The 22762-nt window shown below is 38.9% G+C and overlaps 3 protein-coding genes across 10 annotated transcripts; all 3 read right to left on the bottom strand.

Annotated features, from left to right (window-relative positions):
- Positions 1–3476: 3476 nt before the first annotated feature.
- mtg2 (mitochondrial ribosome-associated GTPase 2) lies at positions 3477–9542 on the bottom strand. Its single transcript, XM_067528134.1, has 6 exons — positions 9073–9542; positions 8345–8492; positions 6817–6932; positions 6488–6706; positions 5881–6019; positions 3477–5761 (listed from the first exon to the last, which is right to left on the bottom strand). Exons 1-6 carry the CDS (start codon positions 9298–9300, stop codon positions 5373–5375), a joined length of 1239 nt encoding a protein of 412 aa, XP_067384235.1. The 5' UTR covers positions 9301–9542; the 3' UTR covers positions 3477–5372.
- A 339-nt stretch (positions 9543–9881) lies between these two features.
- LOC137139624 (calcium-responsive transactivator-like) lies at positions 9882–19061 on the bottom strand. 6 transcript variants are annotated; one of them, XM_067527131.1, is made up of 11 exons: positions 19017–19061; positions 17589–17665; positions 17417–17501; positions 16810–16942; positions 16132–16368; positions 15278–15442; positions 13965–14066; positions 13407–13499; positions 13143–13262; positions 12933–13060; positions 9882–12470 (listed from the first exon to the last, which is right to left on the bottom strand). In XM_067527131.1, exons 1-11 carry the CDS (start codon positions 19032–19034, stop codon positions 12444–12446), a joined length of 1185 nt encoding a protein of 394 aa, XP_067383232.1. In that variant the 5' UTR covers positions 19035–19061; the 3' UTR covers positions 9882–12443. The 6 variants fall into 6 exon arrangements, with proteins under 6 accessions (XP_067383232.1, XP_067383231.1, XP_067383233.1 ...); XM_067527130.1 differs by lacking the exon at positions 19017–19061 and adding an exon at positions 18476–18668; XM_067527132.1 differs by lacking the exon at positions 19017–19061 and adding an exon at positions 17797–18449.
- Positions 19062–19233: 172 nt separating this feature from the next.
- Positions 19234–22758, bottom strand: LOC137139623 (protein LSM14 homolog B-like). 3 transcript variants are annotated; one of them, XM_067527127.1, is made up of 8 exons: positions 21821–22758; positions 21544–21707; positions 21332–21461; positions 20992–21210; positions 20669–20767; positions 20400–20561; positions 19984–20137; positions 19234–19896 (listed from the first exon to the last, which is right to left on the bottom strand). In XM_067527127.1, the coding sequence occupies exons 1-8, from the start codon at positions 22008–22010 to the stop codon at positions 19737–19739; spliced, it is 1278 nt and encodes a 425-aa protein (XP_067383228.1). In that variant the 5' UTR covers positions 22011–22758; the 3' UTR covers positions 19234–19736. The 3 variants fall into 3 exon arrangements, with proteins under 3 accessions (XP_067383228.1, XP_067383230.1, XP_067383229.1); XM_067527129.1 differs by having other exon boundaries at positions 19984–20113; XM_067527128.1 differs by having other exon boundaries at positions 20992–21195.
- Positions 22759–22762: the final 4 nt, after the last annotated feature.

Here is a 22762-nt window from a genome sequence, read left to right as displayed (position 1 = left end):
ATAGTTTCTGTCATACACACAGACAGAAAACGTCACCACCTCAGATTTGAAACAAACTGAATGTATACATTCTCAATTGTATTTTTTTGGTGATTACATTGTGTTTAGGCACTGAGGTTATGACAGGGTTCTGAGGATAGAGCTGTTATGTTGATATGCTGTTATAAACACAAGAGAAGTCACAATAAGGTAAAAGAGCTTGCAAAGAAAAGGGGGAATATGATGTGGCAACACATTTTATCTGCATGAAATTATAACATGCACCACTGAGTACGTGAAAACGACTCAACAGGTCTAATAATACAGTCTGATCAGAAAAAACGGCAACCTGTCAAATTTATCTTCAGTTAGATTGTTTTTTTTTTCTTCAGCCATTGAACTTAAGCCACATAATTATTCAACGACATTAGTAGGAAACAAGATTAGACAAGTCGAGCCCTGTTGGATTAATGCAGACCTTAGCTAGCAATCAAAACATTTCACTTAGCATGACGTCTTATTCACAAATCTGTCTACCTGTTTTCAAGTACAATAACTGTCAGATAACATGTCATCCCTACTTAGCAACAATGGAATTCAGGGCAACATTTTCTTGGTCTTGGAAAATAAATGCATGTTAAATGCATGATGGTAATCTACATTAACACTGGGGAGGAGTTGTCACACTTTTCTTTTGTCCATATTAAAAATTCAGTTTGATACGTTAGTTGTTTAACTGCCTTTTGGCGTGGCCCTTAAGGTTAATTTTAGGACATGCTTTTTCATGCGTAGTTTTAGTATTATAGTAACATAATACAGTTTATCAGGCACTCAATCTGAGTCTATTAGAGACTGTCAGACTTGCTAACAAATTCTTTAGATGACAAACATTTTCTACAGTATGTGAACGTCAAAAGTATGCAGCTGCGTCGTCATGTAAATAAAGCACCTTTGAGGGAATATTTAGGGAGTAGCTAAACTGTTTTTTTGTTATTGTTGTTTCATGTTTGTTTGTTGTATGGACATGTGTACATGTACATGCAAAGGTGTGGATGGGAGTAGTTTATAGAGGATGATGTTACCCTGTGGTTTCTTTTCACTTATATTATAAATTGCATATAAAATATAAATCAGATCAGTCAACTTCGATACTTGACAAATAGTTTAAAAACTCAGGAATCCATACATGTGTCTAACTTTGTCTATGATGACATTATCCGTTTTATCAGCACTTCCTACGAAATACTGACATCCTGTGGTTCTACACAAAAATACACTATATGCATCCACCAGTACACTGTTGAGACAAGTTCTTACAGCAACTTTGTAAAATGCTTTTAAGCACTCCCATGAATTCTAAATACAGTATATACATATTAGGTACTCTAAATATCAGTGTTGTATCAGCTGAGAAAACACAAACCTGGTGTAATATGTTGTAGAGACAGAGACTGTATTTCCCACAATGACTTTGCTTACATATTATTTGTGTGTGTGATTTATTGAAACCAAAAAGGTTCAAATTTGGTTCAAGTAAGCTACATTTACTTTTGGGTGACATTATGTGACAAAACTTTGACAAAGTGACACAGTGAACTATCCTGTAACACAGAAATAAACAATTATTTGTCAACCAGGAAGTATTCGTTTTTCATGTAGTGGCTGTAATAACCAAAACCTTTAGGTCAAAATGGTAAATTAGTTATGATAAATGGAACAGTAGATAGTCTCCACAGTATTAGAGAATGAATTCACCAGATCCTCCCTACAACTATTACAGATAGAGCTCTATGTTTTCCAATAGAGCTAGAATCATGAATAAGGCCCAAATCCCTCCTTCACAGCTGTTGACCTATAGATCTCACTGAGCTAGATTCAACTATGACCTGATCTAAACTAACAACCTGTCTCCTACACTCTATTCCCACTAGACTGCTCGTGGATGCTTTACCCCTAATAGATACGTTCGTATTAGATATCATTAATCCATCTTTAGAAACAGGCTATGTACCAAAGTTACAGGCCATATCCAATATCCAATCTCCCCTTTATTTCTAAAATCTAAGAGTAGTTGATACTAATACTAAATGTACTAAGACTTTCAGTCAGAATTTAGAGTTCATCACAGTACAGAAACAGTCACCAACAACCTTCTTTTAGCTTCAGATAATGGGCTAGATGATAAAGGATGACTAATGATGAATCTTCCACACACACAAAGGTTAGTTCTGGAGTTTCACAAGACTCTGTGTTAGGACCAATAGTTTCTCTTTACTAAATATATCTCCTATGTCTCCTATAGGCAATACTATTAGAAAACACAAATTTCTATTGCTATCCTGAGGACACCCAGCTATATCTATCTCTAGCTATCTAGGGAATGAGATGAAAAAATCAATTTATCAAACTTCAAGTGTGCTTACAAGACATAAAGGCCTAAACGAGACAAAACCCCAGTCATAGTATGTGGGCCTAAAACTCTCAGAAATATGCTGTCCAACCATATCCAACCATATCCAGATGTCACAACTCTGGCCCCCCGTACAACTGCAAGGAACCTCAGAGTTATTTTTCTTTTGTTTTTTTTGTTTATATAAAACAAATATCTAGAACAGCTTCCTTCCACCGACGGAACATTACCAAAATTAGGAGTATGCTGCCTCAAAGTGATGCTGAAAAACTAGTCCATGCATTTGTTACTTGTAGGTTGGACTACTGTAATTCCCTACTTTCGGGAGGCCCCAGTATCTCCCTTAAAAGCCTACAATTAATCCAAAATGCTGCAGCCAGAGTGCTGACTGGAATTAGCAAGAGAGATCATATTTCACCTTCACTAGCTTCTCTTCATTGGCTTCCCATTAAATCTAGAATAGAATTTACATTTCTTACATATAAAGCTCTAAATGGACAACCTCCATCATTTCGAAAAGACATTACAGTTCCATATCATCCCAGTAGACCCAGAATCCCAGAATGCAGGCCTACATGTGGTTCCCAGAATTTCCAAAGCTAGAATTGGAGGCAGAGGCTTTGGCTATCAAGCTCCTCTCCTGTGGAACTTGCTCCCAGTTGTGATTCAGGAAGCAGACACACTCTCTCTACTTTTAAGTCTGTTAGTTATGCTGCTATAGGCTAAGACTGCTGGGGGACGTCACCCCCTCATGCACTGAGCTTCTTTCCTCCTTTCGTCCTTCTCTTCTCTCCCCACATTTGTCACCACTTTATGACATTAACCCTGTGTGTTCTTTCTCGTGTTGTTGTCGTTCTCCCTCTCTGTCTCCTTTATCTTTATAGTCTTTACTTTATTATGTAAATCACCTTGAGATGACTACTTTGTGAATTGGCACTATATAAAAAAGTTGAATTGAATTGAATTATACTGTATTTATACTATATTTAAACACCAGCTGCAACGTAAAGCCATGTGTTTCATATAACTGTGTTTACAACTGCATTGCAAGGACAGCAGTAACATAACAAAGTGGTGTCTCTGTGAGTGATATAACCAAAAAACGATTTAATAAATAACCAACCACTTTGCATCAGTACAAATAGTGTGTGTTGCTTACTGAGGGTTTTGGGCAGCATGATGGAACCTTTAGTACAGGACACTGGCCAGAAGCTTCCCAGTTTCTCTCCACCATACCTGGGCGACAAGGCCATGACAAAACCAAGCATTAAGAATTTATGTTTGAAATAGCACACAAAGCTTCACACACCACCAAACTTAAATTATGATTAACAGACACTACTGAGTAACACATTAGATCACAGGCTGTGAGAGCTGGATTTAAAAATAGGACTACTTGAGGATTAGCACATGTGAAAACCATATGCTGGGGTCACGGGTTTAGACAGGTGGAATGAACCACCGATGGGCTGCTGCAACATAAATGTTTGTAGATAGATGGGTTGATAGTCTTGACATTTGTGCTGTGCTGTTTTGTTGTTAAAGTGCATGTCTTTGTATGAATATTTAAAGGTAATAGATTTGTATGTGGCACTGCTAAGTATCATACTGCACAAAATTCAACAGACATTAAAGAAAATGAAAATGGAGGGAACAAACCATCTGGCCCAAACACAGTGCACCTTTCCACAGAGCAACCCCCAGGTCGGTGATATCCAGAGAGCTACAGTCAAGTTATTTCAGTTTGGAAATGTTCTTACACAAGCAAAATATTACATGTGTATTATCAGAATTAACAGTTAAGTTTTACCCTAAGCTAACGCTAAAAGTACACACAGATTTGTGCACTGAAGCTCTAAGGAAATTTCTGCAAATCCAACTACATTTAAATCATTTCATGAGAGAAGCCAAACAAATACAGTGAAAAATTCAAGGTACAACACAAAAACGGAGAAAATGGAAAAGTAACATTAACGCTAGCTTAGCAGCTGGCTAACGTTCACTTGGCTCCTAATTGCTGAAGAAAACTCACGAGTTAACATTAGGAAGATAAAGATCCATTTATATATTTAATGGCTAGCTAAGGGTCTGTAGAGACCAAACCATAACTAAAAGGACAATGACTTACATTTTTCTCTTCTTGGCCAGAAAAAGTCTATTAATGGCGTGGTGGTATAACTTTGAGTCTGATTGTGTCAGTTTTCCGGACCCACTGAAAGAGGTGACGATCCGGTTGGAGTTGTTGTTGGTGATCTTCTGCACCCTTGAGGCCAAGATTTGAACTTGAACCTTCAAACTACAATGAGACTAGTGAACTGTAATAGTCCCACACTTTAAGATTAAAAATAAAAACATGTCTAAACAAAAATTATGTTAATAGTCAAAAAGTAATTTTCATACAAGGTTTAAGAAGCTAACATTGGCCATTGTTTAAGCGAAAACAACACTCAAAAGTTTCCACTGCAACTTATACATCTGGAAAAAAAAAAAACAGTTCAGGTCATTTGTTGTCCAGTTACTCCCCAGTTGTCAGTTGTTAAATACACTATTTTTATACTGAATGAAACTACACATCCCTTATTATTCCTTCATAGGATGATTTATCTTATAGCAGGAATATTAAGTATTTTTGTCGCACATCCTCACATCAGTATAATGCCTGAGCAGTATTTTGACTATTAACCACATCAACTAAAGGCTGCTATCAAAATCAACCAAAAAATACAAATCAGAAACATGGGGTCAGACAGCAGTTGTGCCTCCCTCTACAACATGTTTTTCAGCCTCAAACAAAACGCACATAAAAATCTGTACCTTGTCATAAAGATAAGCTATAATAGAGGGTTAAGGAAATCCAATGACTATTTTAGTGCACTGTGCAATATTAATACAAAAAACTATTAAATAAAGCACAAACATGGAATTTTTGCTTGCATCATATATTTAATATAAAAAATGTAAACACAAAGAAACTACTTTTTTTTTACCACCATGTGAGTCTGCCACTACTATCTACTTGTAGGAAGCCATCATAAAGCTCTCTGAGGTGGAGGATAAGCTCCTCTGTGTTCTGTCCTGTAAGAGCCGACACAGGAATGACCCGCTCTGTGACATGGCTCCTTAGAGTTTGAAGGTTCTCCCGGGCCTCAGGTAGATCAATTTTGTTGGCTATGATGGCTTGAGGCCGCTGGGACAGACCAGGCTCATACTGGTCCAGTTCATAACGCAAATGTTGGAGCTGCGTCCAGGGCTCTGGAGTCGACAGGTCCAGAACAAAGAGAAGAAAACGACAGCGTTCTATATGGCGCAGAAAAGAGATGCCCAAACCTCGATTTAGATGGGCTCCACATATGATGCCTGGGATGTCAGCAACTACACAGACCAATAGTAATAGTGAGACTCATGTTTTACTGTACCACACAATCTGAAGACATAAAAGTAAATACAAACATAAATGATAATATATTAAAGTGTTGTTTAAAATAAATTACCTGCAACTTGCTCATGATCCCTGTACTTGACAATTCCAACATGTGGGTTAAGTGTTGTAAAAGGATAAGCAGCAACAGCAGGCCTGGCATTAGAAATGGCTCTCAGGAGTGAGGATTTGCCAGAATTAGGAAACCCTACCTGAATACAAATAGAAGTCCATTACATGTGATGTTGGAAATCAGAATTGCAAGGAAGGGCCACTTCACCAATTTTCAACCTGCTTTCTCTAGTTTAGCGTTTAAGTGTATATGAATGCATTTAAACCTCACTCTGGCTTTCCTATAATAAACTGTTTCTCTGCTTCTAGCTGAAAAACTCCAGATGATATCACCTAGAGGAGTTTTTCAGTAGAAGTTCAGATGATGTCAGCTGGGGGAAGCGGGTTGACCATGATGACAAACTCCATAGTGTGAGCAACAAGATAACTAAAGGTTCATCTAAGCGATGCCACCTGGAGGTGTTTTACAGGTAGAAGTAGAGAAACATTTTAATGTAAGTAAGTCAGATAGAACTTTAATGGCATTCATTTACATGTACTACTCAAACTAGAACCAAAAGAAGCACATTCAATATCAGTGAAGCACCCTTTAAGCAGCTTATTCTCACCAGTCCAGCATGAGCCATGGTGCGTAACTCTAGCTGAAGGACTCTCTCCTGGCCTTCCATCCCAGAAGTTGCTGTCATAGGGGCACGGTTCTCATTTGACAGAAAGAATCGATTCCCCTTCCCTCCGGTCCCTCCAAACACAGCCAGATACTCCTGGCCATGCTCAGAAAGATCCGCTATTGTTTTGCCCTGTTCCTTTACAATAGTTCCTAAAGGTACCTTTACAAACAAATAATAAAAAAAAACATCACCTGCAAGCTTTGTCAGTAGGTTCATGTTAAGAATATGACAAAAGTGTTGGTAATTTAAGGTCAAATGCATTGACTCACACTAATATATGTTGGTCTGCCATTCCTCCCATAACAGTTCTTGTTGCCCCCTGATTCTCCATCCTCTCCTTTGTAAACTGGAACCACATGTGCTAACGATTTGACAAACCGGTCAGCTAAAAGCACAAAACACAGGGAGATGGAAGCATGTTATCCAATGATGTCAAAAGAGCTGAGCTCTGAAATGTTTTTGCTAATAGATCAAAGTCTTTCGGCTTGTCCCTTCAGGGGTCGCCACAGCAGAACGTGTTCCGCACGTTGATTTGGCTTGAGTTTTTATGCCAGATTTATGCCTGCCACAACCCTCCCATTTTATCCGTCCTTGGGCCCAACCGGTACCCAGGTGGCTGGATGGGGCCACACCTGGGGGGTTGAGATTCAATCCCTTGGCCTTCTGCATCCCAACCCAATGGTCTAACTCTTGAGCTACCAGGTCCCCCACAGCATCTGGACCACTTGTCATTGTAAAGTAAAAATAAATTCCCAAATTTATCAAGGTATCCTACAGGATAATGTCAGGCTGGCTTTACACAAGCTGGGTTACGCAGCAGGACAAACACAGAAGTAAATCTACAACAGAATGGCTTCAGAAAGGCAAAATCCACCTTGTGGCTTAGTCACAGCTCAGATGTCAACTCAATAGATATGCTCTCGGTTGACCTCGCCTGAGCTGTTCACATATGACGTTCTAAGAATATGGCTGAGTTAAAGCAGTTCTGTAAGAAAGAATGGTCCAACGTTCTTCCTGAAGGTTCTGAAGTTCCTGTCAACAGCTACAGGTAGTGCATGCTTGGGGTTATTGGTGTCAAAGGTGTTTCACCTGGTTATTAAAACACTTTTTCCATCTTTATTGTTAGTTAATTCAAGACTTTGGTTTATCAGCTTACAAATACTGTGTTTGTTGATATTTGTAACACTGGTAAAGATCAAATCACATATTATGACCAATTTATGCAGAAAACTAGGAAATTGCCAACAGTGCCATTCCACTCAAATCCTGTCCCCCTACACAGTACTGAAGATATCTATATTAATACTTGTGTTAGGAATGTGTCTGCGCAACCATCTCAGCGAAGCACATCAGTCTACACTTGCGAAAAATGTTCTCGACCCTCACCAGAGCTGTCTTCTCATCAATCTTATTCCCCAGTGATCTCACATTTCCTATTATCAAAACAGGGAGATGCAGCTTCAGTTTTTCTCACCATTTCTCTGCACATCTCACATCTCCCTTCTTTATTCCCTAGATACTGTTTTCTTCCTCCCCTGCATCCTCTAGCTGACTGCCTTCTTACCTCATCTGGCATGTTTAAAGTAAAAAAAAAAACAACAACGTTAAAACCACAATGCCAGCTGGCTGCAATGCAATCAGCTGATATCTAAATTAACACTTGTAAACTGGAGTGTAAACTGGAGTGTAAACAAAAGAACCTCAAGGAACTCCTCGAGCTCCTGCACAATGTTCCAGTGATTAAAAGCTGAGATTAAAACTCCCTTGAATAACATGATTTAAGAGTGTAGAGCTTACCCTTGATAATGACACTTCCTCCATCACCTCCATTCCCTCCATCTGGGCCACCCCATTCCTTTCTGGGTTCACTGTGAAAGCTGCAGGCCCCTTTACCACCTGACCCAGCTACCAGCTTCACACGGCGATGGTCTACAAAGTGACGTGTCTATGGGCAATGTCAAAGGATATTTAGGCAGCTGTCCAACCCAAGCTTCAAGTAACACAACACATGGACCTCTTAGTTGTACTGCATTGAGGAGCTATAATTTGGTAAGATTTTGCAAGAAATTACAAATTGCCAAGTTATAACAATTCACAAATTGTTGGATCAGCTGTAAGCTTATTTGAAATTAGAATATTTTTAACAGCATTAAGAAAAAATATTCATAAAACTGTTAGTAATAACAGCCATGATAATTTTTATGAATGAAACAACAAACAGAAAATATTTTCTTGTTTATTACGACAAAATATAAAAGAATATTTAATATCCACTTAATTTACAGTATCTCCAACACACAGTTTACTAGATATTTCTGAAGCAAAAATCACTCTATTACTTCTAAAGTACTTAATAATAATAAGTGTAATAATAAGTATAGTACTTAAGTAAATGTACCTAGTTACTTACCACCTGCTTTTTAATACACTGTGTTAACAGTCGCTCTACTTCCCTGAATGATCGGTTTTACGACACTACAAGATTGGTAAGAGACTAATAATTAAGATTTATATCAAAAACTTACCAGCGTCTTCTCTGACATCTCCCTCTTCTTCGGGCTGCCGCGCAGTTTGGCCCGAAGCGTACAGGAGGTGTGGACATCTCTCACTCTCCACGCCACTGATACTGCAGGCTTGCCATGACTGAACAAGTTCAATTCGTTTCTTCCAACTTCTTTTCTTAATATAAATCCTAAAATTATATCCGGAGAAAACCAACGAGAAGTTTTCACTCTCGACAGCGTCGCTAACATACTGACCCAGTAAAACTTCACTCGAAGTTAGCTAAGCTAGCAACTGTTTAACGATGTCACCTCGACCTTTCACCTCAGTTCACATCATTAGTAGCAAACAAAACATGACGTGCAATGCCGTATCAAGACAAACTTTCATTTCTTATAAATGCGTATAGGCACATCCAATAACCAGTTAACAGTAACTGTTAACAAAGTCATACAGAAAACAGCAGGCAGTACCAATACCATGCATGTATTATGACAACTACGGAAAGCGTGAAGGAACAATTTCCGTGATAATTAATTCCAGTGCACGTTTTTGGTGTTATACCGCCACCTTCTGTGCTGGAGTATGTATGGAGTAACAAGGCAGCCAGAAAGGAAACTAAGCTTTTTAAGCTGCATTGAATACATTTACAGGAATTTAAAAATATATGACACCTCTTATTGATATCCAAAAAATCTGAAAACAGACAAACATTAAAAGCATTAAACGCACAATGCCTAATTGCATAAATAACTATACTATGATAACAGCGTAATTTTCCTTACGTATGAATTCTGATATTTTCAATAATTATACAAAATGCAGACAAACAAAAGGTGAATGCCAGTTTATTTTTATATAACAAACAGTAACAAAAGACAGCAGAAAAGATCAGGCAATGCAGTCTTACAATAGATAAGTTAATAACATTCATATTTGGATAACCTTTACCAAACTCCCGTAATCACTCACTTCCCCTTTCTCTCTTTCACATTCTCCAGCACACATACCAACACACACACAGAAACACACACAAGGTGTACCACCCAAATCAGTGATGACACACTACAAAGAACTGGAAAAGACTTGCCATAAATATTCAGTTCACAGTAAAATGAAACACTGACAAAGATTTATTGTAGTATTGAGAAGCCTGTGATTGTCACTGTTGAGTGGTACATAGTTATTAAGCTGTTTAACAGCCAGGTATCTACCATTCTTAATTAACCCTGCAAAATGACTGCAACTATTGTGTTATTTTACCCATTTGAGGTAAGCTGAGTTACTTTTGGACATACTGCAAAGCTGGACCCTCACAGTCACACTAATATTACTGATCAAACAGTAAGAAAACAGTGATAAGTGAAATGATCAGCATTTGTTTCTGACTTTTTCAAATAAATAAGTCCTAAAATAAATAAACTTGATATATGCCCATTTAGATAGATAGATAGATAGATAGATAGATAGATAGATAGATAGATAGATAGATAGATAGATAGATAGATAGATAGATAGATAGATAGAAAGATAGAAAGATAGATAGATAGATAGATAGATAGTGTGCTTGTACATCATCTAAAAATTACCTTTTTCAACACTTGGCTTTTTATAATTTCCATCACATAATACAGATATTTATAATAAGGTATTTCTGTCACATAATGTTAATGAGTCACACAAATACAGAAATCTGTTTTCCTTAATTTGACATGTCAGTTTAAACCCATTACATAACTTACAATAACATAGGATAAGCCAACCCCAGTCTTCACCATTATTCTACGTCAAGAAATAATAAATAATGATATCAAGTAAGTTAAGTATAACAACCAACCTCAACATGACGGATTGAGTGTATTGCACTTATTAAAGTAGAGGTGCATGTTACTGCTCTGTTCTTGTGTTACTTTGGCTTTCTGAGGATAATTTGAAAAAACAGACTGATGTGCTCTACAATACAAAATATAAATTTCAGACAATACATACATTGTCACTGCAAAATAAAGTCTAGACAAAGTGGCATTGTGTTTTTTATGTAAAACTGCTACAGAATGACATTGAAGTAGTGTAACACCTTTTACCTCTGCAAAATAAACATGTGTTGTAACTGTATATTTGTGCAGAGGGATGTCATTAAAAACATAGTTCAAAAATACAAGCACAATGTATGTTTAGCAGGGACAATGATATACAGTTTTAAATCTTGATTCAGCTAGCTATTGTTTAATACCTCAGTAAGACATGTAGAGTGAAAACACAAAATGTTAGACTACACAGCAACACATCACAGTTTGACTAATACAGACAAACCCCTCTGATCAAGTTAGGGTTAACAACCAACATTTTCACTTTCCTAAAATTAAGCTCCCTTATCATGAGATATAACAGTGTCTGTACCAGGAATTAAAGCAAGAGCTAGGCCTAGTCTATTAGATAAATAAAAAGGAACCTTTCCTTAATTTACTTTTTATAGCCACAGTCCCACAAAGCACATACTTGCTCAATGTATCAATAAAAAACAGTTTTAAAAAAGCTAATGTAAAATAACAAAAAACAAATATAGCGGAGAATAGAATAAAGAAAAATAAAAGGCAGAGCTGGTAACTAACCAAGTAACTCAGTACATCAACTCAAGTTCTGTACTTAAGTACAAGATTCTTGTACTCTACTAGAGAATTTTCATTTCACATAATTTTACTCCATTACAATTCAGAAAGAAATGTATTTTTAATGTATTTTAAGATGTAATAATATGGATTAACCACTTGTCAACACACTAAGTGTTTAAAATCAGCTCCACCTTTACCAGTTGAATATTTTTTTTTTTTCCATAATATTTCCAATTGGAAACTTGTTACACAGATCTGGACATGACCTGCAGTTTTGTGTTATCAACAGTATCTATTTTAACAGTTTAAAATGCATTGTTTTTCTAAGTGGAGTACTTGTACTAATTTAAGGACAATTTAGAACAGGTTCTTTGTACTTCAACTTAAGTAAATAGTTCAGTAAAATTTAAAGCTTTACTGTTACATTTTCCGAAAGTACTTGCTGTTTTGTATTGAGTTTGATACTTCTGCCACCTCAGGTAAAACCTCAGGTTAAAGGCAGCTAAAGAAAAAAAAGGACATAAGCAGAATTTTGAGGCTTATCTGTGCATTTTGTGTCATATTTAACCCATAACAAGGGTTTGGACTGTCTGGCTTCTACACCTTCATCTACCAGCAACAGGTAGCAGTTGAAAATGTCAAAGAAAGCATAACATTAATTTTTTGTCAGCTAAAATGATGACTAATGACAGGATAACAATCTGATGCAGTCAAATCTTCTAATCCATGGCTGGGCCCAGCATATCACTGTTGAACCAATCCAGGTTTGACAGTGTGGTACTTTATTGCTGATAATTTCCATACTGACCCTGCAATGTAATTGGATTTACACTGAGGGATTAGATCATCCTGGACACGCACGCTTTTCTTATCTGTAACTGTATGGTCGCCCTACAAAAGTATCCTAAGAAGTTACCCTGTTATTCCTACATACATCAGTAATCCCGGTGTTTTATTATTTATTATCTAAGGAAACGTAAAACAAAAAGGCAAATACAGCAAATGAAGTTTGGATAGGTCACTGTTTCAGTGCTTTTATTAATTAACCTTCTTTAAAAAATGCACAAAAATATGACAGATTTTGTCAACATAAGCAACTATGATGATTTGAAAAATCAGATTATGGCTTGAAGCACCTATTCAGCCAAGCAAAAAATTAAACATTTGCTTGTATGAGTTTGTTTTCCACTTAAAAAGCACCTACAAAACTGTATAACAAATGCCTTCTCACATTGGTTATACAGGTACTTTCATGTGTATTAATTATGTACCTGTTCATAGGCGTAGGACCTCTGCGTCTGTGCTCCAGGGCCTCCTTGTGAGGAGCGGTAGGAACCATACGGTTGATTCTGACCCTGCTGATACTGAGAATACTGAGATGATCCACCTTGGCCGGGACCTGTGTTGGAGGGGAAACACTTAACATGATTGTTTATTTTGTGGGTGTTTATCTTGTACACTATATTGTAGGCTCCTCTAACCATATCCCTGTGGCTGTCCACTATAGCCTTGTTGGGAGGAGTACTGCTGCTGACTGAAGGGCTGCTGCTGGCCAGAGCCCTGCTGATACTGAGCCTGCTGTTGACTGTACTGAGAGTTACCTGGAGGTACACATGCACAGGTACATATGTCAGCTATTAACTATGAGTTAGCACATTGTTATAGTTTTGATTAGAAGTGCTTAAAATGAAGTGTAATGTTGCATATAAATATGTGTAAAGCATTTGACTCTAAATTGCTGTTACCTCCTTCATAGTAATGCTGGGAAGATTCATCAAATGGCCTTTCATAGCCTTGCTCACCGTATGAAGACTGGGGATACGAATACTCCCCATGACCTGCAGAGGACATGATTTAATACATGCAAAACTCTTTTGCAAAAGCATAACCCACTTACATATTATCCATAGTCTGAAAAAAACATTTATAATTTACTTGAAATCACAAAATTACAAACACAAACAAAAATTTTTAGTGCTGCAAACTTTCAACTTTATGCAGAGGAACCCCGAAGGACGCTCTCTCCTTAACATACTGCTAAAAAGCTCTCTGAAATCTGAAATTTCGGCACACCAAGGGGACAGTATGGACACAGACACTGAGAGTAAATGTCATTCTTTTGCTTTTTTCAATATTTTTCATCTCCCAGAAGAAGGGAAAAAGACAATGACTGGAAGAAAGAGCTGAGGCTTCAGCACTGTATAAAATATGGTTGGAATAGCACTAAAAGGAAATGGCAACTATAATGGGGGTTCGTGTGTTAGAAAGCTGTGTGTATAAAGTTTATGGATGTGCATGATTACCATCAGGGTAATACTGCTGGTTTATGGGCTCGCTGGAGCTCTGAGTGTGTCCATACTGCTCTCCGTAGAACTCGTCTTGTCCCATGTACTGCTGTGTAGATCCTGCAAGACAGGTGACACGACGATTGGTTAAACAGTTGGGTGGACCAATTGCCTGTTGAGTTGGAGTCTAAAGGGGCTGTGCCAGAATTTTTGGGCAATTTAGGCAGTCTGAAAGGCTATGTGTGTGTGTGTGTGTGTGTGTGTGTGTGTGTGTGTGTGTGCGCGTGTGTGCGTTTGTGTGTTTGCGTGTGTATACATGTGTATGTGTTTGTGTTTGTTTCTTTGTGTGTGTGTGTGTTGGTGTGTGTGTTTGTGTGTGTGTGACTGTGTGAGTTATTACAACATCCATAAGTAATTTTGTGAAATATTATATAAGATATATTTTTTGAGGAAATAATGAGGATTACAGAAAGTCATTTGTCAGGGAGAATCTGATCTCTGCTTAGTGGTGGTGTGCAGAAACTCCAGATTCCAAACATTACCTTTCCCTTTCAATTTTACCTAACTAACTCAGAAAACCAACATAGGCAAAACTTTCTGGAGGATGTGTCGAAGAGCCATGCATAGCCTAATACTCTGTCAAACCACAATGGACCCAGATTTTTCCATGAAATTGTAGCATAAAAACATATTCAGATTATCTTCTGCAACAATAGAAAAGAAAATCTGTTGGAAACATATGTGTAATTCCTGGCATGACCAAGGAGCCACAATTGGTAATGGCTGCTAAGCAAGTCACTCAGTTTAATGGGCACAAAAATTCTATACCCCTGTTTTATGTGGAGAAACACAGTCATACTGGTTGTGTACCAGGGTGAAAGAGCCCTAAAACCCATGGTCTGTTTCCTTGGAAACATTGTCCCATCCTTACTGCAAGCATGGTCTAAACATAAGAGAACAGGGTGGAGCTATTATTAGGCACATGCTGACACACCATAAGGTACTTTACAAAGAACGGAGGTTAATCTGACTCCACTGATACATTTCTAGTCCTTAAAGTTGCTGGCAGGCAATTGGGACAAAACATCTGCACACTTTTCGCTGTAGAATCTTTCATCAATAGCATGTGGTTATGAAAATACTTGTCAGGAGCTTCAAGAATGAGGATCAGTTACAGCAATCATAACAATCTGGAAACTTAGTCACTGGCCTCCAGAGACACACTTGATCACTTGCATGCTTACTGAACATTTTATTTTAGATATTTCCACACTCAGCACAAACTGAGCCCACTGCCAAACCAAGTAACACAGAGAAGCATTACCACCTACCTTGCTGTGAAGAGCGGTAGGACCCCATTGGCCTCTGAGACATTATACTATTTCCTTGACTGCCCTGACCCATCATGCCCATGGCCTGATGTCCCTGATAGTGTTGGCCTCCAGCCTGGACTGAAGAGTAGTGTGGAGTGGCAGATTGTTGGTGCATCATGGAGACTGGGAAGGGGGTGGGATTATTGGGGAGAGATCTTATAGATTAATATACACAAACACATTCTATATGTTGATATCAGCATTAGCATTTAAAAACATACACAGCATTCTCAGAACTGAGACGGACAATGTGCCTAATTAAACTGACAAACGAATGCTGAAAAAGGTCCATGGCAATCAGGACACAGGGGAAAGCCTAAAGTGGCCCATAGCAGTCTTCTCTCTGAAGAGATGCTTTTAAGATCCTTCTCTGACGGAAAAATGCAAACAAAGCAGGTCACGTCATCGAATAAGCAGAGGTACAGTAAATACATGGACATACAAGGAGAGGAAGGCTGCATCTCAGGGTCAAGGGTCAGAGATTTGAAGAGGTAAAGCCTGGAGCAGGAAAAAGGGAGGAGGCACAATGCCTCACTGATGAACTGAATGTGTTTGGTTATTTTGGTGGTTACACTGGACCAAGTAGAAATGATCAGATTGATCAGTGCAAATATGCATATAGGCAAATGTTTAAAACAAGACTAAGGGAGTGTTTATCAACATATTCAGAGTGTTCTCGAATATGAAAATAAGTTAGACATCTTGCATTTTAATTCAATGTTTTGGGGTGTTCAATTCATATGACTAAAAATATTCAATTCCATAAAAAGGAACCACTTCCTTATAACTAGGCCCTTCTATACCTGGCTCACCTTGGTTAGACTGCATGTTGAGGTTGCTACGGGAGGAGGAAGAGGATGTAGAGGAAGAAGTGGAAGAACCATATCCGGGCCCAGGGCCCTGGATCATACTGCCCTGGGAGGAGGGTGCAGCATGGCTGTAGCTGGAGGCTGAGCTACCGTAGCTGTTGGCTGGCAAGCTGAGGGATGTGGAGGGAACGGCCGACTGCACCTGACCAGACTGCTGCTGCATGGGGGCATGGCTGGGCCCTGACGACACACACGCACAGTCAGAGCAGGCATTGAACATTCCCGCGTGCTACTGTATCATGTTAATCATAGACCCACATTCAGTTCATCTTTACAGGAAGCTTGCATGGTTGCACAACAATAGAGTAAAGACGGATAATGGTATGTGTAAAAATTGGTAAGAAACAAAAAAGTCGTAGATTATTGGCTCAACATAAAACCACAGAAATCTGCAGGCAATAGGACAATAAAGCATAGAGCTGTTGTGCTAGACAAGGCAAGTTACTGTGTCTGCAGACAAACATGCAGCTAAGTCAGGTTCAACCAAGCACTTAAAATACAGGACACAAAACCAGAAGGAGCTTTATGTGTGCACACAAAATCTGGGTTTGTGTGGAAAGTGATGTTGACATGGACCATGTCAGTTGATCTGTAATCTATACATTTGTGATGAACTCTCACCATTGCTCATTTGGCTCTGCATCATTGATGTGGGGGGCAGGCCTGGTGCCATGTTGTCATTGAGATTGTTTGGCCCATGTCCGCCACTCTGACCCATCCCTCCAGGACCCATTGACATATTCGAAGTGGGAGGCTAAAAGTGGAGATGTGCGTTATGGAATGGCACTGGTAGTCAGAATGCCAATGTGTCTTTTTAACTTTACAATCATATACTTTCCGTACTCATTCTTTGTACATATTAACTCAATGTCATGGTGCACTGGTGATTAAAAAAAAAAGGAATATTTTGGTTTAATATTTTAGTTTCACTGTAGTTTAATCAGAAGGGAAATTACAAACAAAATGCAAAGAGAATATTTGCTTTGCAACATCCAAATGTAGCAATTATACCTCTAACATCAGAATTTACAAACTATATTGGAAAAGATTAGAAAAAGTTGTATCATATAAAATCTTCTATAACATCTTTATTTTTAGTCGTCATATTTAAATTAATATTCAGCACACATATCTGCCTCTTTGCATCTTCGGACAGTCTACAATCAGTGCTGTAATATATGATGATTGAGGTCCTCTCAAGTAAGAGCAGAATCTGTAAAGGACTCACCGCAGGTAGTAGTGACTGCATATTCTGATTTGAATCTGCTATTGTGGCTAGGTAAACCAGGTTTCTGTGCAGGATCTGCTGATATCTGGCAAAAGAGGGAAATAAAACAACTATTCATACTTGCTTTAATGTGACATTTAAAAGGCACTTACATAAGGAAGACAGAACTTACTGTGTGCATTCAGCTGTCTTGCCTTTGCTTTGGTAGTCCATGATACATTGTATTAAATGGTGATTTTCATCCAGCATCTTAGGGAGACAACAAAACTTATTCATTCCACAGTATCACACGTCGCAGTGCATAATAATTGATGGGCAACACAGAATTATATATCCTTTAAGACATTACAGTGATGTTGTCCTGGATTCGCACAACTTGCCTGAAATATATTTTTTCTGGGTCAGCTTCCAATCTTTTTTCATAATTGAACTAAAAGAAAGCAGCAGCTTCTCATAGTCTTTATTTAGGACATCGTTTGAAAGTCCCTGTCTTAAAGATGGGTAGTGCGTTTTGTTTTTCTCTCAAACAAGACTGTAGACGGTTCAGTCAAGGATAAACGCAGCAGCAGTCGGAGGAGCAGAGCAACGCAGCATTGTCCTGTGTCGTTTCCTTCCATCTTACATTACATTGCGTTTCCCGTGTATGTATCTATATATTTCTAGCCAAGAAAGCGAGTGTCCATATTGACCAAACCTAACGAGACCCTCCCTGCCTCCCAAAACTATAAAATGCCAGCAAATGTGCTACACGTGCTTTAAAATGAGTGCAAACAAGTCACAAATACGAAAAGCGGGTGTATTTCAAATACAAAAATATTAAACATGACAAAAGCGCATCACAAGCAAACGGGATTCCTGCCAGTGTTGAGCCTTAGGCTGCCGCCAACATCAGCGTCCTGGCTTTGTTTGGTTCACACCTTCAGCTGACTGGAGCGTTACAATACCAGTTGCCATTTCTTCTGATATCCGTCACAGGCTTTACTTTCTCCGCACAAGCGGTGGACCGCACACTCCCATTCTAGACTAGAATATTTAACCACATTTTTTTTTTTTTTTTACCTTTTGAATCGTTTGCTGTGTCACCTCCCCTTTACTCCTGGGCCGCGTCGATGAGAAGGCCACCGACATTTTCTCATATGGGAAATAAAAGCGCTTCTTTTATTCTAATATTTATTATCTTGAGCGCTGCCCTCTATTTGGTTACATAGTTTCTCCATTGCCAAGATCTAGGGGTATTGACAATGTCCGCTCTCTGTCGGCAAGGAAGGGAGATCAGAAAACATTGCATTTTTCTGAACGCGATTAAACATGTGGTTTTCCTGAATGTGTTATTTATACTTTGTGTGCAAATAAAGGCACAAATAGTACACCTTAACATGATCGGGGAAAAGCCCTCTCCCTCGGTGTTTGGTACAGCCCGGACACTGAGTAGCCTACCACCTTTCCCTCACTGTAGACGGGGTATCCTTTGATTCACTGAAGCCAATCAGGCCACATTGTTACCTCTCGGTGCGCAAAAGCTCCAAGGAGCAATTGTAAAGATTGACGGCAAACGATAAAGTATCAGTCTCGGTTTTAAACTTCTAAAAAGGTTACCTACCTGGCACCTGCGGAGCATCCCTCACAAACTCGGGACATGCGCAGTTTTCATAACAGGTGTCACATGTAAAATGTTTGTGCTCTGCCGAATTTGCAAGAGAGAAAACAAAACAAAAATACAAAAAGTTTGCAGGTCCACCCAAATACCCCATGCCATGATAGATGTTGTGCAAATCAAAATCAATACGATGTGACAAGAGACAAGGACATGAGCAATTTGCAGTTTATTTACATTATTCTCACTCGTTTCTACAGTGAAATAAGTAATGTACAAGATTTAGGGTGCAAAAACATTTCCTTAACTCGTTTACATTTGGTAGTTTACAATTAGTTATTGAAAAATTTACAAATTATACAGAGTCCTTCCAGTAGGCTAAGCCACATACCTTTCTAAACATGGGGGAAAAAAGAAACAAGTGTAGGAGTGAACTTTCTTAAATAACAGAAAACAAAAAACTTAAGGTCTTCACTTCCCATTCAATAAATAAAAAGAAAAACTCCAGGCCAGTATTGAGGACAAAAAAAAAAAAAATTACCTGTAGTGCAATTAACCACATATCTAAATTCAAAATGGGGCCACATGACAAGTGACCCTTGCCTCAGGACAGTCTCATTGGAAAAAAAAAAAAAATAGAAAAAAGAAAATATCTGTTTCACAGCAGGGAAATGATTGGGGTTTGGGGCTGGTGTTGCTTTAGTGCCCCGTTAGCCTATCTAACCTCTACAGCTGACCACGCCTGGCTCTCCTGGACTGTAGAGTCTGAGTATCACCCCGTCCTCTTCTTCCAGTATATCCACCTCTGAAACTCTGGCCCCTCATAAACCGTCCAGGGACCCCAAAGGTTTCCAGATTGCGCTTCCGCTCATCTGCCCATGTTAGTCTGAAACCAGTGAGGGAAAACCAGGTATAAACCTGTAGCTCTACATACAGAAAAAAAACATTGATTTATATATACTTACTAATTTACCTGAAACTATTATTAGAAGAGATGTTGTCAAAGAAAGACTTTGCTTTGTCATAGTAACATTTTGGTCCAAAATTATCTTCTGCAGTTAAGAACAACTCTTTTTCTTTCTCTTCTGTTTTATGATCTCCATCTGCAGACAGACACACAAAACATCCTGGAGGTATACGAAAGGGGATGAAAGAGTATTGATGATGTCTATAATAGCCAAGCTTAACCATTCACCCCACCAAATCCTTAACTTGTTAAATGCCTACTGAGCAGTAATGTTTCAAGTCTTAATTTTTCCATAATTTCATGACAAATCTTCACACATGCACAGAAAAGAAAGTAACCATGAAGAGTGTCATCACTGCCAAGACCAGGAGCCAGAACCTGCTTTACATATGTGCATTTGTCACTTGAGCCGATGAACCAACCTTTCATAGTCATCCTGTCCTGGCCTTCCATCTCTAGTTTTTCCTTAATAAACTGTGCGTTTGAAGAGGCAAAATCAAAGTCTGTGTCAAACTTAAGCGTGGCAGATGGAACATTAACTACCATCAGCTGGCCTCTACTCCGGTTCCTGCGCCTCCGGGGTCCTAAAATTAAAAACACTTTTAAAAAAAAAGCTTGAATGTTTATAGGATTACATACACACACTTCAAATTTCCACTCTCACAAATATGTTAAGTGTTTTAACAATTACCCTGTCTTCTACTAGGCGGTGGCTTGTTTTCATCATTCTGCTGTGGAATTTGCTGCAGATTTTCCTGCTGAGCAGTGGATACACCTCGCCTTGGCTTCGCTTTTAAAAAACAAAGATACACAAAAAAAAAGTACAATTCCATGCTTTAACATGAACATGCATGTTAAACATGAACACTCAAAGCTGGCTTGAAATTGCAAACTGAAGTTCCTGTAAGACTTTGCACAGGTGTAAAATATGTCAAGCCTGCTAAACAATAAAAGCTTTCACATTAAAGGATACCATTTTATTTTGCTTTGATTGCTACAATTATTCACGCTTACTGGCAATTCCAGTGCCCCTTCTGGTCTGGGAACCATCTCCTCTGGTCCTCCTGGGCCTTCTCCTCTCCCACTGCTGCTCCTGCTCCTGTCCCTGCCTCTGCTCCTGCTCCTGGGAGGCAGTCAAACCTCTTTTCTCTCCAGACCTTTCCACGTGGAGGGTTTGAACAGCTTTCTCAACCATAGGGCCTCTTCTCACATGTAAGCCTAGAAATACAGGCTCTGCATATAGGAACACAGCTAAACATTGTGGCATGTAAACAATTTTAATGTTTTCAGCTACAGCAGGTGTGGAGGGTTTATGACCAGTTTACCAGAAAGACATTTGTACTCACGGACTTACCGAGACCAATAGCAGCAGCATACTGTTGATTAAGTAGAGTGTTGGCAGCAAGCTGGTTGTAGGTAGGCATGCTTAGGGGGCTAAATGGCCCATGACCCGAGCAGAGGCCTGGGCAGCTTGCGCCGGATGACTGTGAAAGCAATTTAAATTACAAGGTATGGGTGTTCATATAGTTAAAGTATTAATTACTTTGCACTTCCATTAAATCCTACCTGGATTATTGCAGGATCCGGGGGTAGGCCATGGTGAGATCTGGAAGGTTCACACAGTGTGATATCCTTTATATCACTTCCCCTGAAAGTGATGTACTCATAGACGTCATCTTTGGGTGGTGTTGGTCTGTCAGTGGGGCGTCCCTCCGTTCCAAAACACTTGACTAGTGAAAAGACAACATGTAACAAAGTGACATCCATGACTTAGACTAATATTGCCACTATCCTTGTAAGCCCACAAAAACTTTGTTGAAAAATAAAGGACTGCACCACTCACCTTTCGCCAGCACTACTGTGGAGTTCACTTTGTCAATTGTATACAAAATGCCCTCATAACGATTTTGGGCTTTTGAAATTAAGCCTATTTTACAACCAATATAGGGTTTAGCAGAACTCATGGCTATATTCAGACCAAATTCATGTAAGACTCTACATGCACTCACATCACACACCAGCATTGAAGCCATGCAGCGACCACAAACAATTTATAAGGATCCACAGGTGACTTCAAACCAAGCCCAGTGATTGGCTTGGACGCACCTGGCGATAAAACAGTCTGTCCCCACATCTGCTGAATGCTTCATGTATAGCTCATATTTACCACATCTTAGTTTAGATAATTTTTTACTTTATATGAAGAGTTAGTAGTTTGTTTGTTTTTTGTTTGTTTGTGTGTTTGTTTGTTTTTTGTTCAAATAGCCTATATAATTATTTTGAATTCATTTCATTGAATTGTGAGAGGTGTAACGTCAAGAAGCCGGTATAACATCCATCCTCATGCTACAAAGCAATTAGTAAACTAGTATTCGTGAATTGGCGCACTCAAGTGTTTGACATGCAGACAGCCAGAAGTCGCTGTCTCGGAGCGGTGAGTCTTCTGAGAAATAGCAACAACGCAGCCATTTTGACGCGTCTACCATAAAATCAAATAGGTACAAAATGTTTCAGTACTTTGTATAAACCTGCTAAAACATGGTGTACATTGTAGGAACTGTCTTATAGAGTCTCCCTGATTAAATCATTTCCCACCAAGCGCAGCCCCCGCAGTGGTACGATCGTTCACCCGCGAACCTGTCACTCTGTGTTGACACATAGCACTGTCCTCGCTACAGTTTGATCCAACCTTTATTTTCTACTAAGAACCAATCACTGCACTCGGTGAGATCACGTCACCGAATGTCCATCCAATCGGCGCATGCGTCTCACAAGCGTAGCTGGG

Source organism: Channa argus, chromosome 13 (assembly GCF_033026475.1).
Source record: "Channa argus isolate prfri chromosome 13, Channa argus male v1.0, whole genome shotgun sequence".
NCBI lineage: Eukaryota > Metazoa > Chordata > Actinopteri > Anabantiformes > Channidae > Channa > Channa argus.
Note: the sequence above shows the minus strand (reverse complement) of the source record. Positions and strands in the feature narration are given on the sequence as shown.

What these genes read in the sequence shown, in the direction of transcription:
- mtg2 (XM_067528134.1), bottom strand. Translation starts at nt 9,300, where the DNA reads ATGTTAGCGACGCTGTCGAGAGTGAAAACTTCTCGTTGGTTTTCTCCG. An exon ending in AGGAAGTGTCATTATCAAGG is followed by an intron (nt 6,933 to 8,344) that starts GTAAGCTCTACA and finishes TTGTGCTTTTAG; the next exon opens with CTGACCGGTTTGTCAAATCG. An exon ending in GCAGACCAACATATATTAGT is followed by an intron (nt 6,707 to 6,816) that starts GTGAGTCAATGC and finishes TTGTTTGTAAAG; the next exon opens with GTACCTTTAGGAACTATTGT.
- LOC137139624 (XM_067527130.1), bottom strand. Translation starts at nt 18,544, where the DNA reads ATGTCGGTGGCCTTCTCATCGACGCGGCCCAGGAGTAAAGGGGAGGTG. An exon ending in GCAGAGCCAAATGAGCAATG is followed by an intron (nt 16,369 to 16,809) that starts GTGAGAGTTCAT and finishes GTGTGTCGTCAG; the next exon opens with GGCCCAGCCATGCCCCCATG. An exon ending in CAACATGCAGTCTAACCAAG is followed by an intron (nt 15,443 to 16,131) that starts GTGAGCCAGGTA and finishes CCCCCTTCCCAG; the next exon opens with TCTCCATGATGCACCAACAA.
- LOC137139623 (XM_067527127.1), bottom strand. Translation starts at nt 22,010, where the DNA reads ATGGCTTCAATGCTGGTGTGTGATGTGAGTGCATGTAGAGTCTTACAT. An exon ending in CGGATCCTGCAATAATCCAG is followed by an intron (nt 21,462 to 21,543) that starts GTAGGATTTAAT and finishes TTGCTTTCACAG; the next exon opens with TCATCCGGCGCAAGCTGCCC. An exon ending in AAGGGGCACTGGAATTGCCA is followed by an intron (nt 20,768 to 20,991) that starts GTAAGCGTGAAT and finishes GTTTTTTAAAAG; the next exon opens with CGAAGCCAAGGCGAGGTGTA.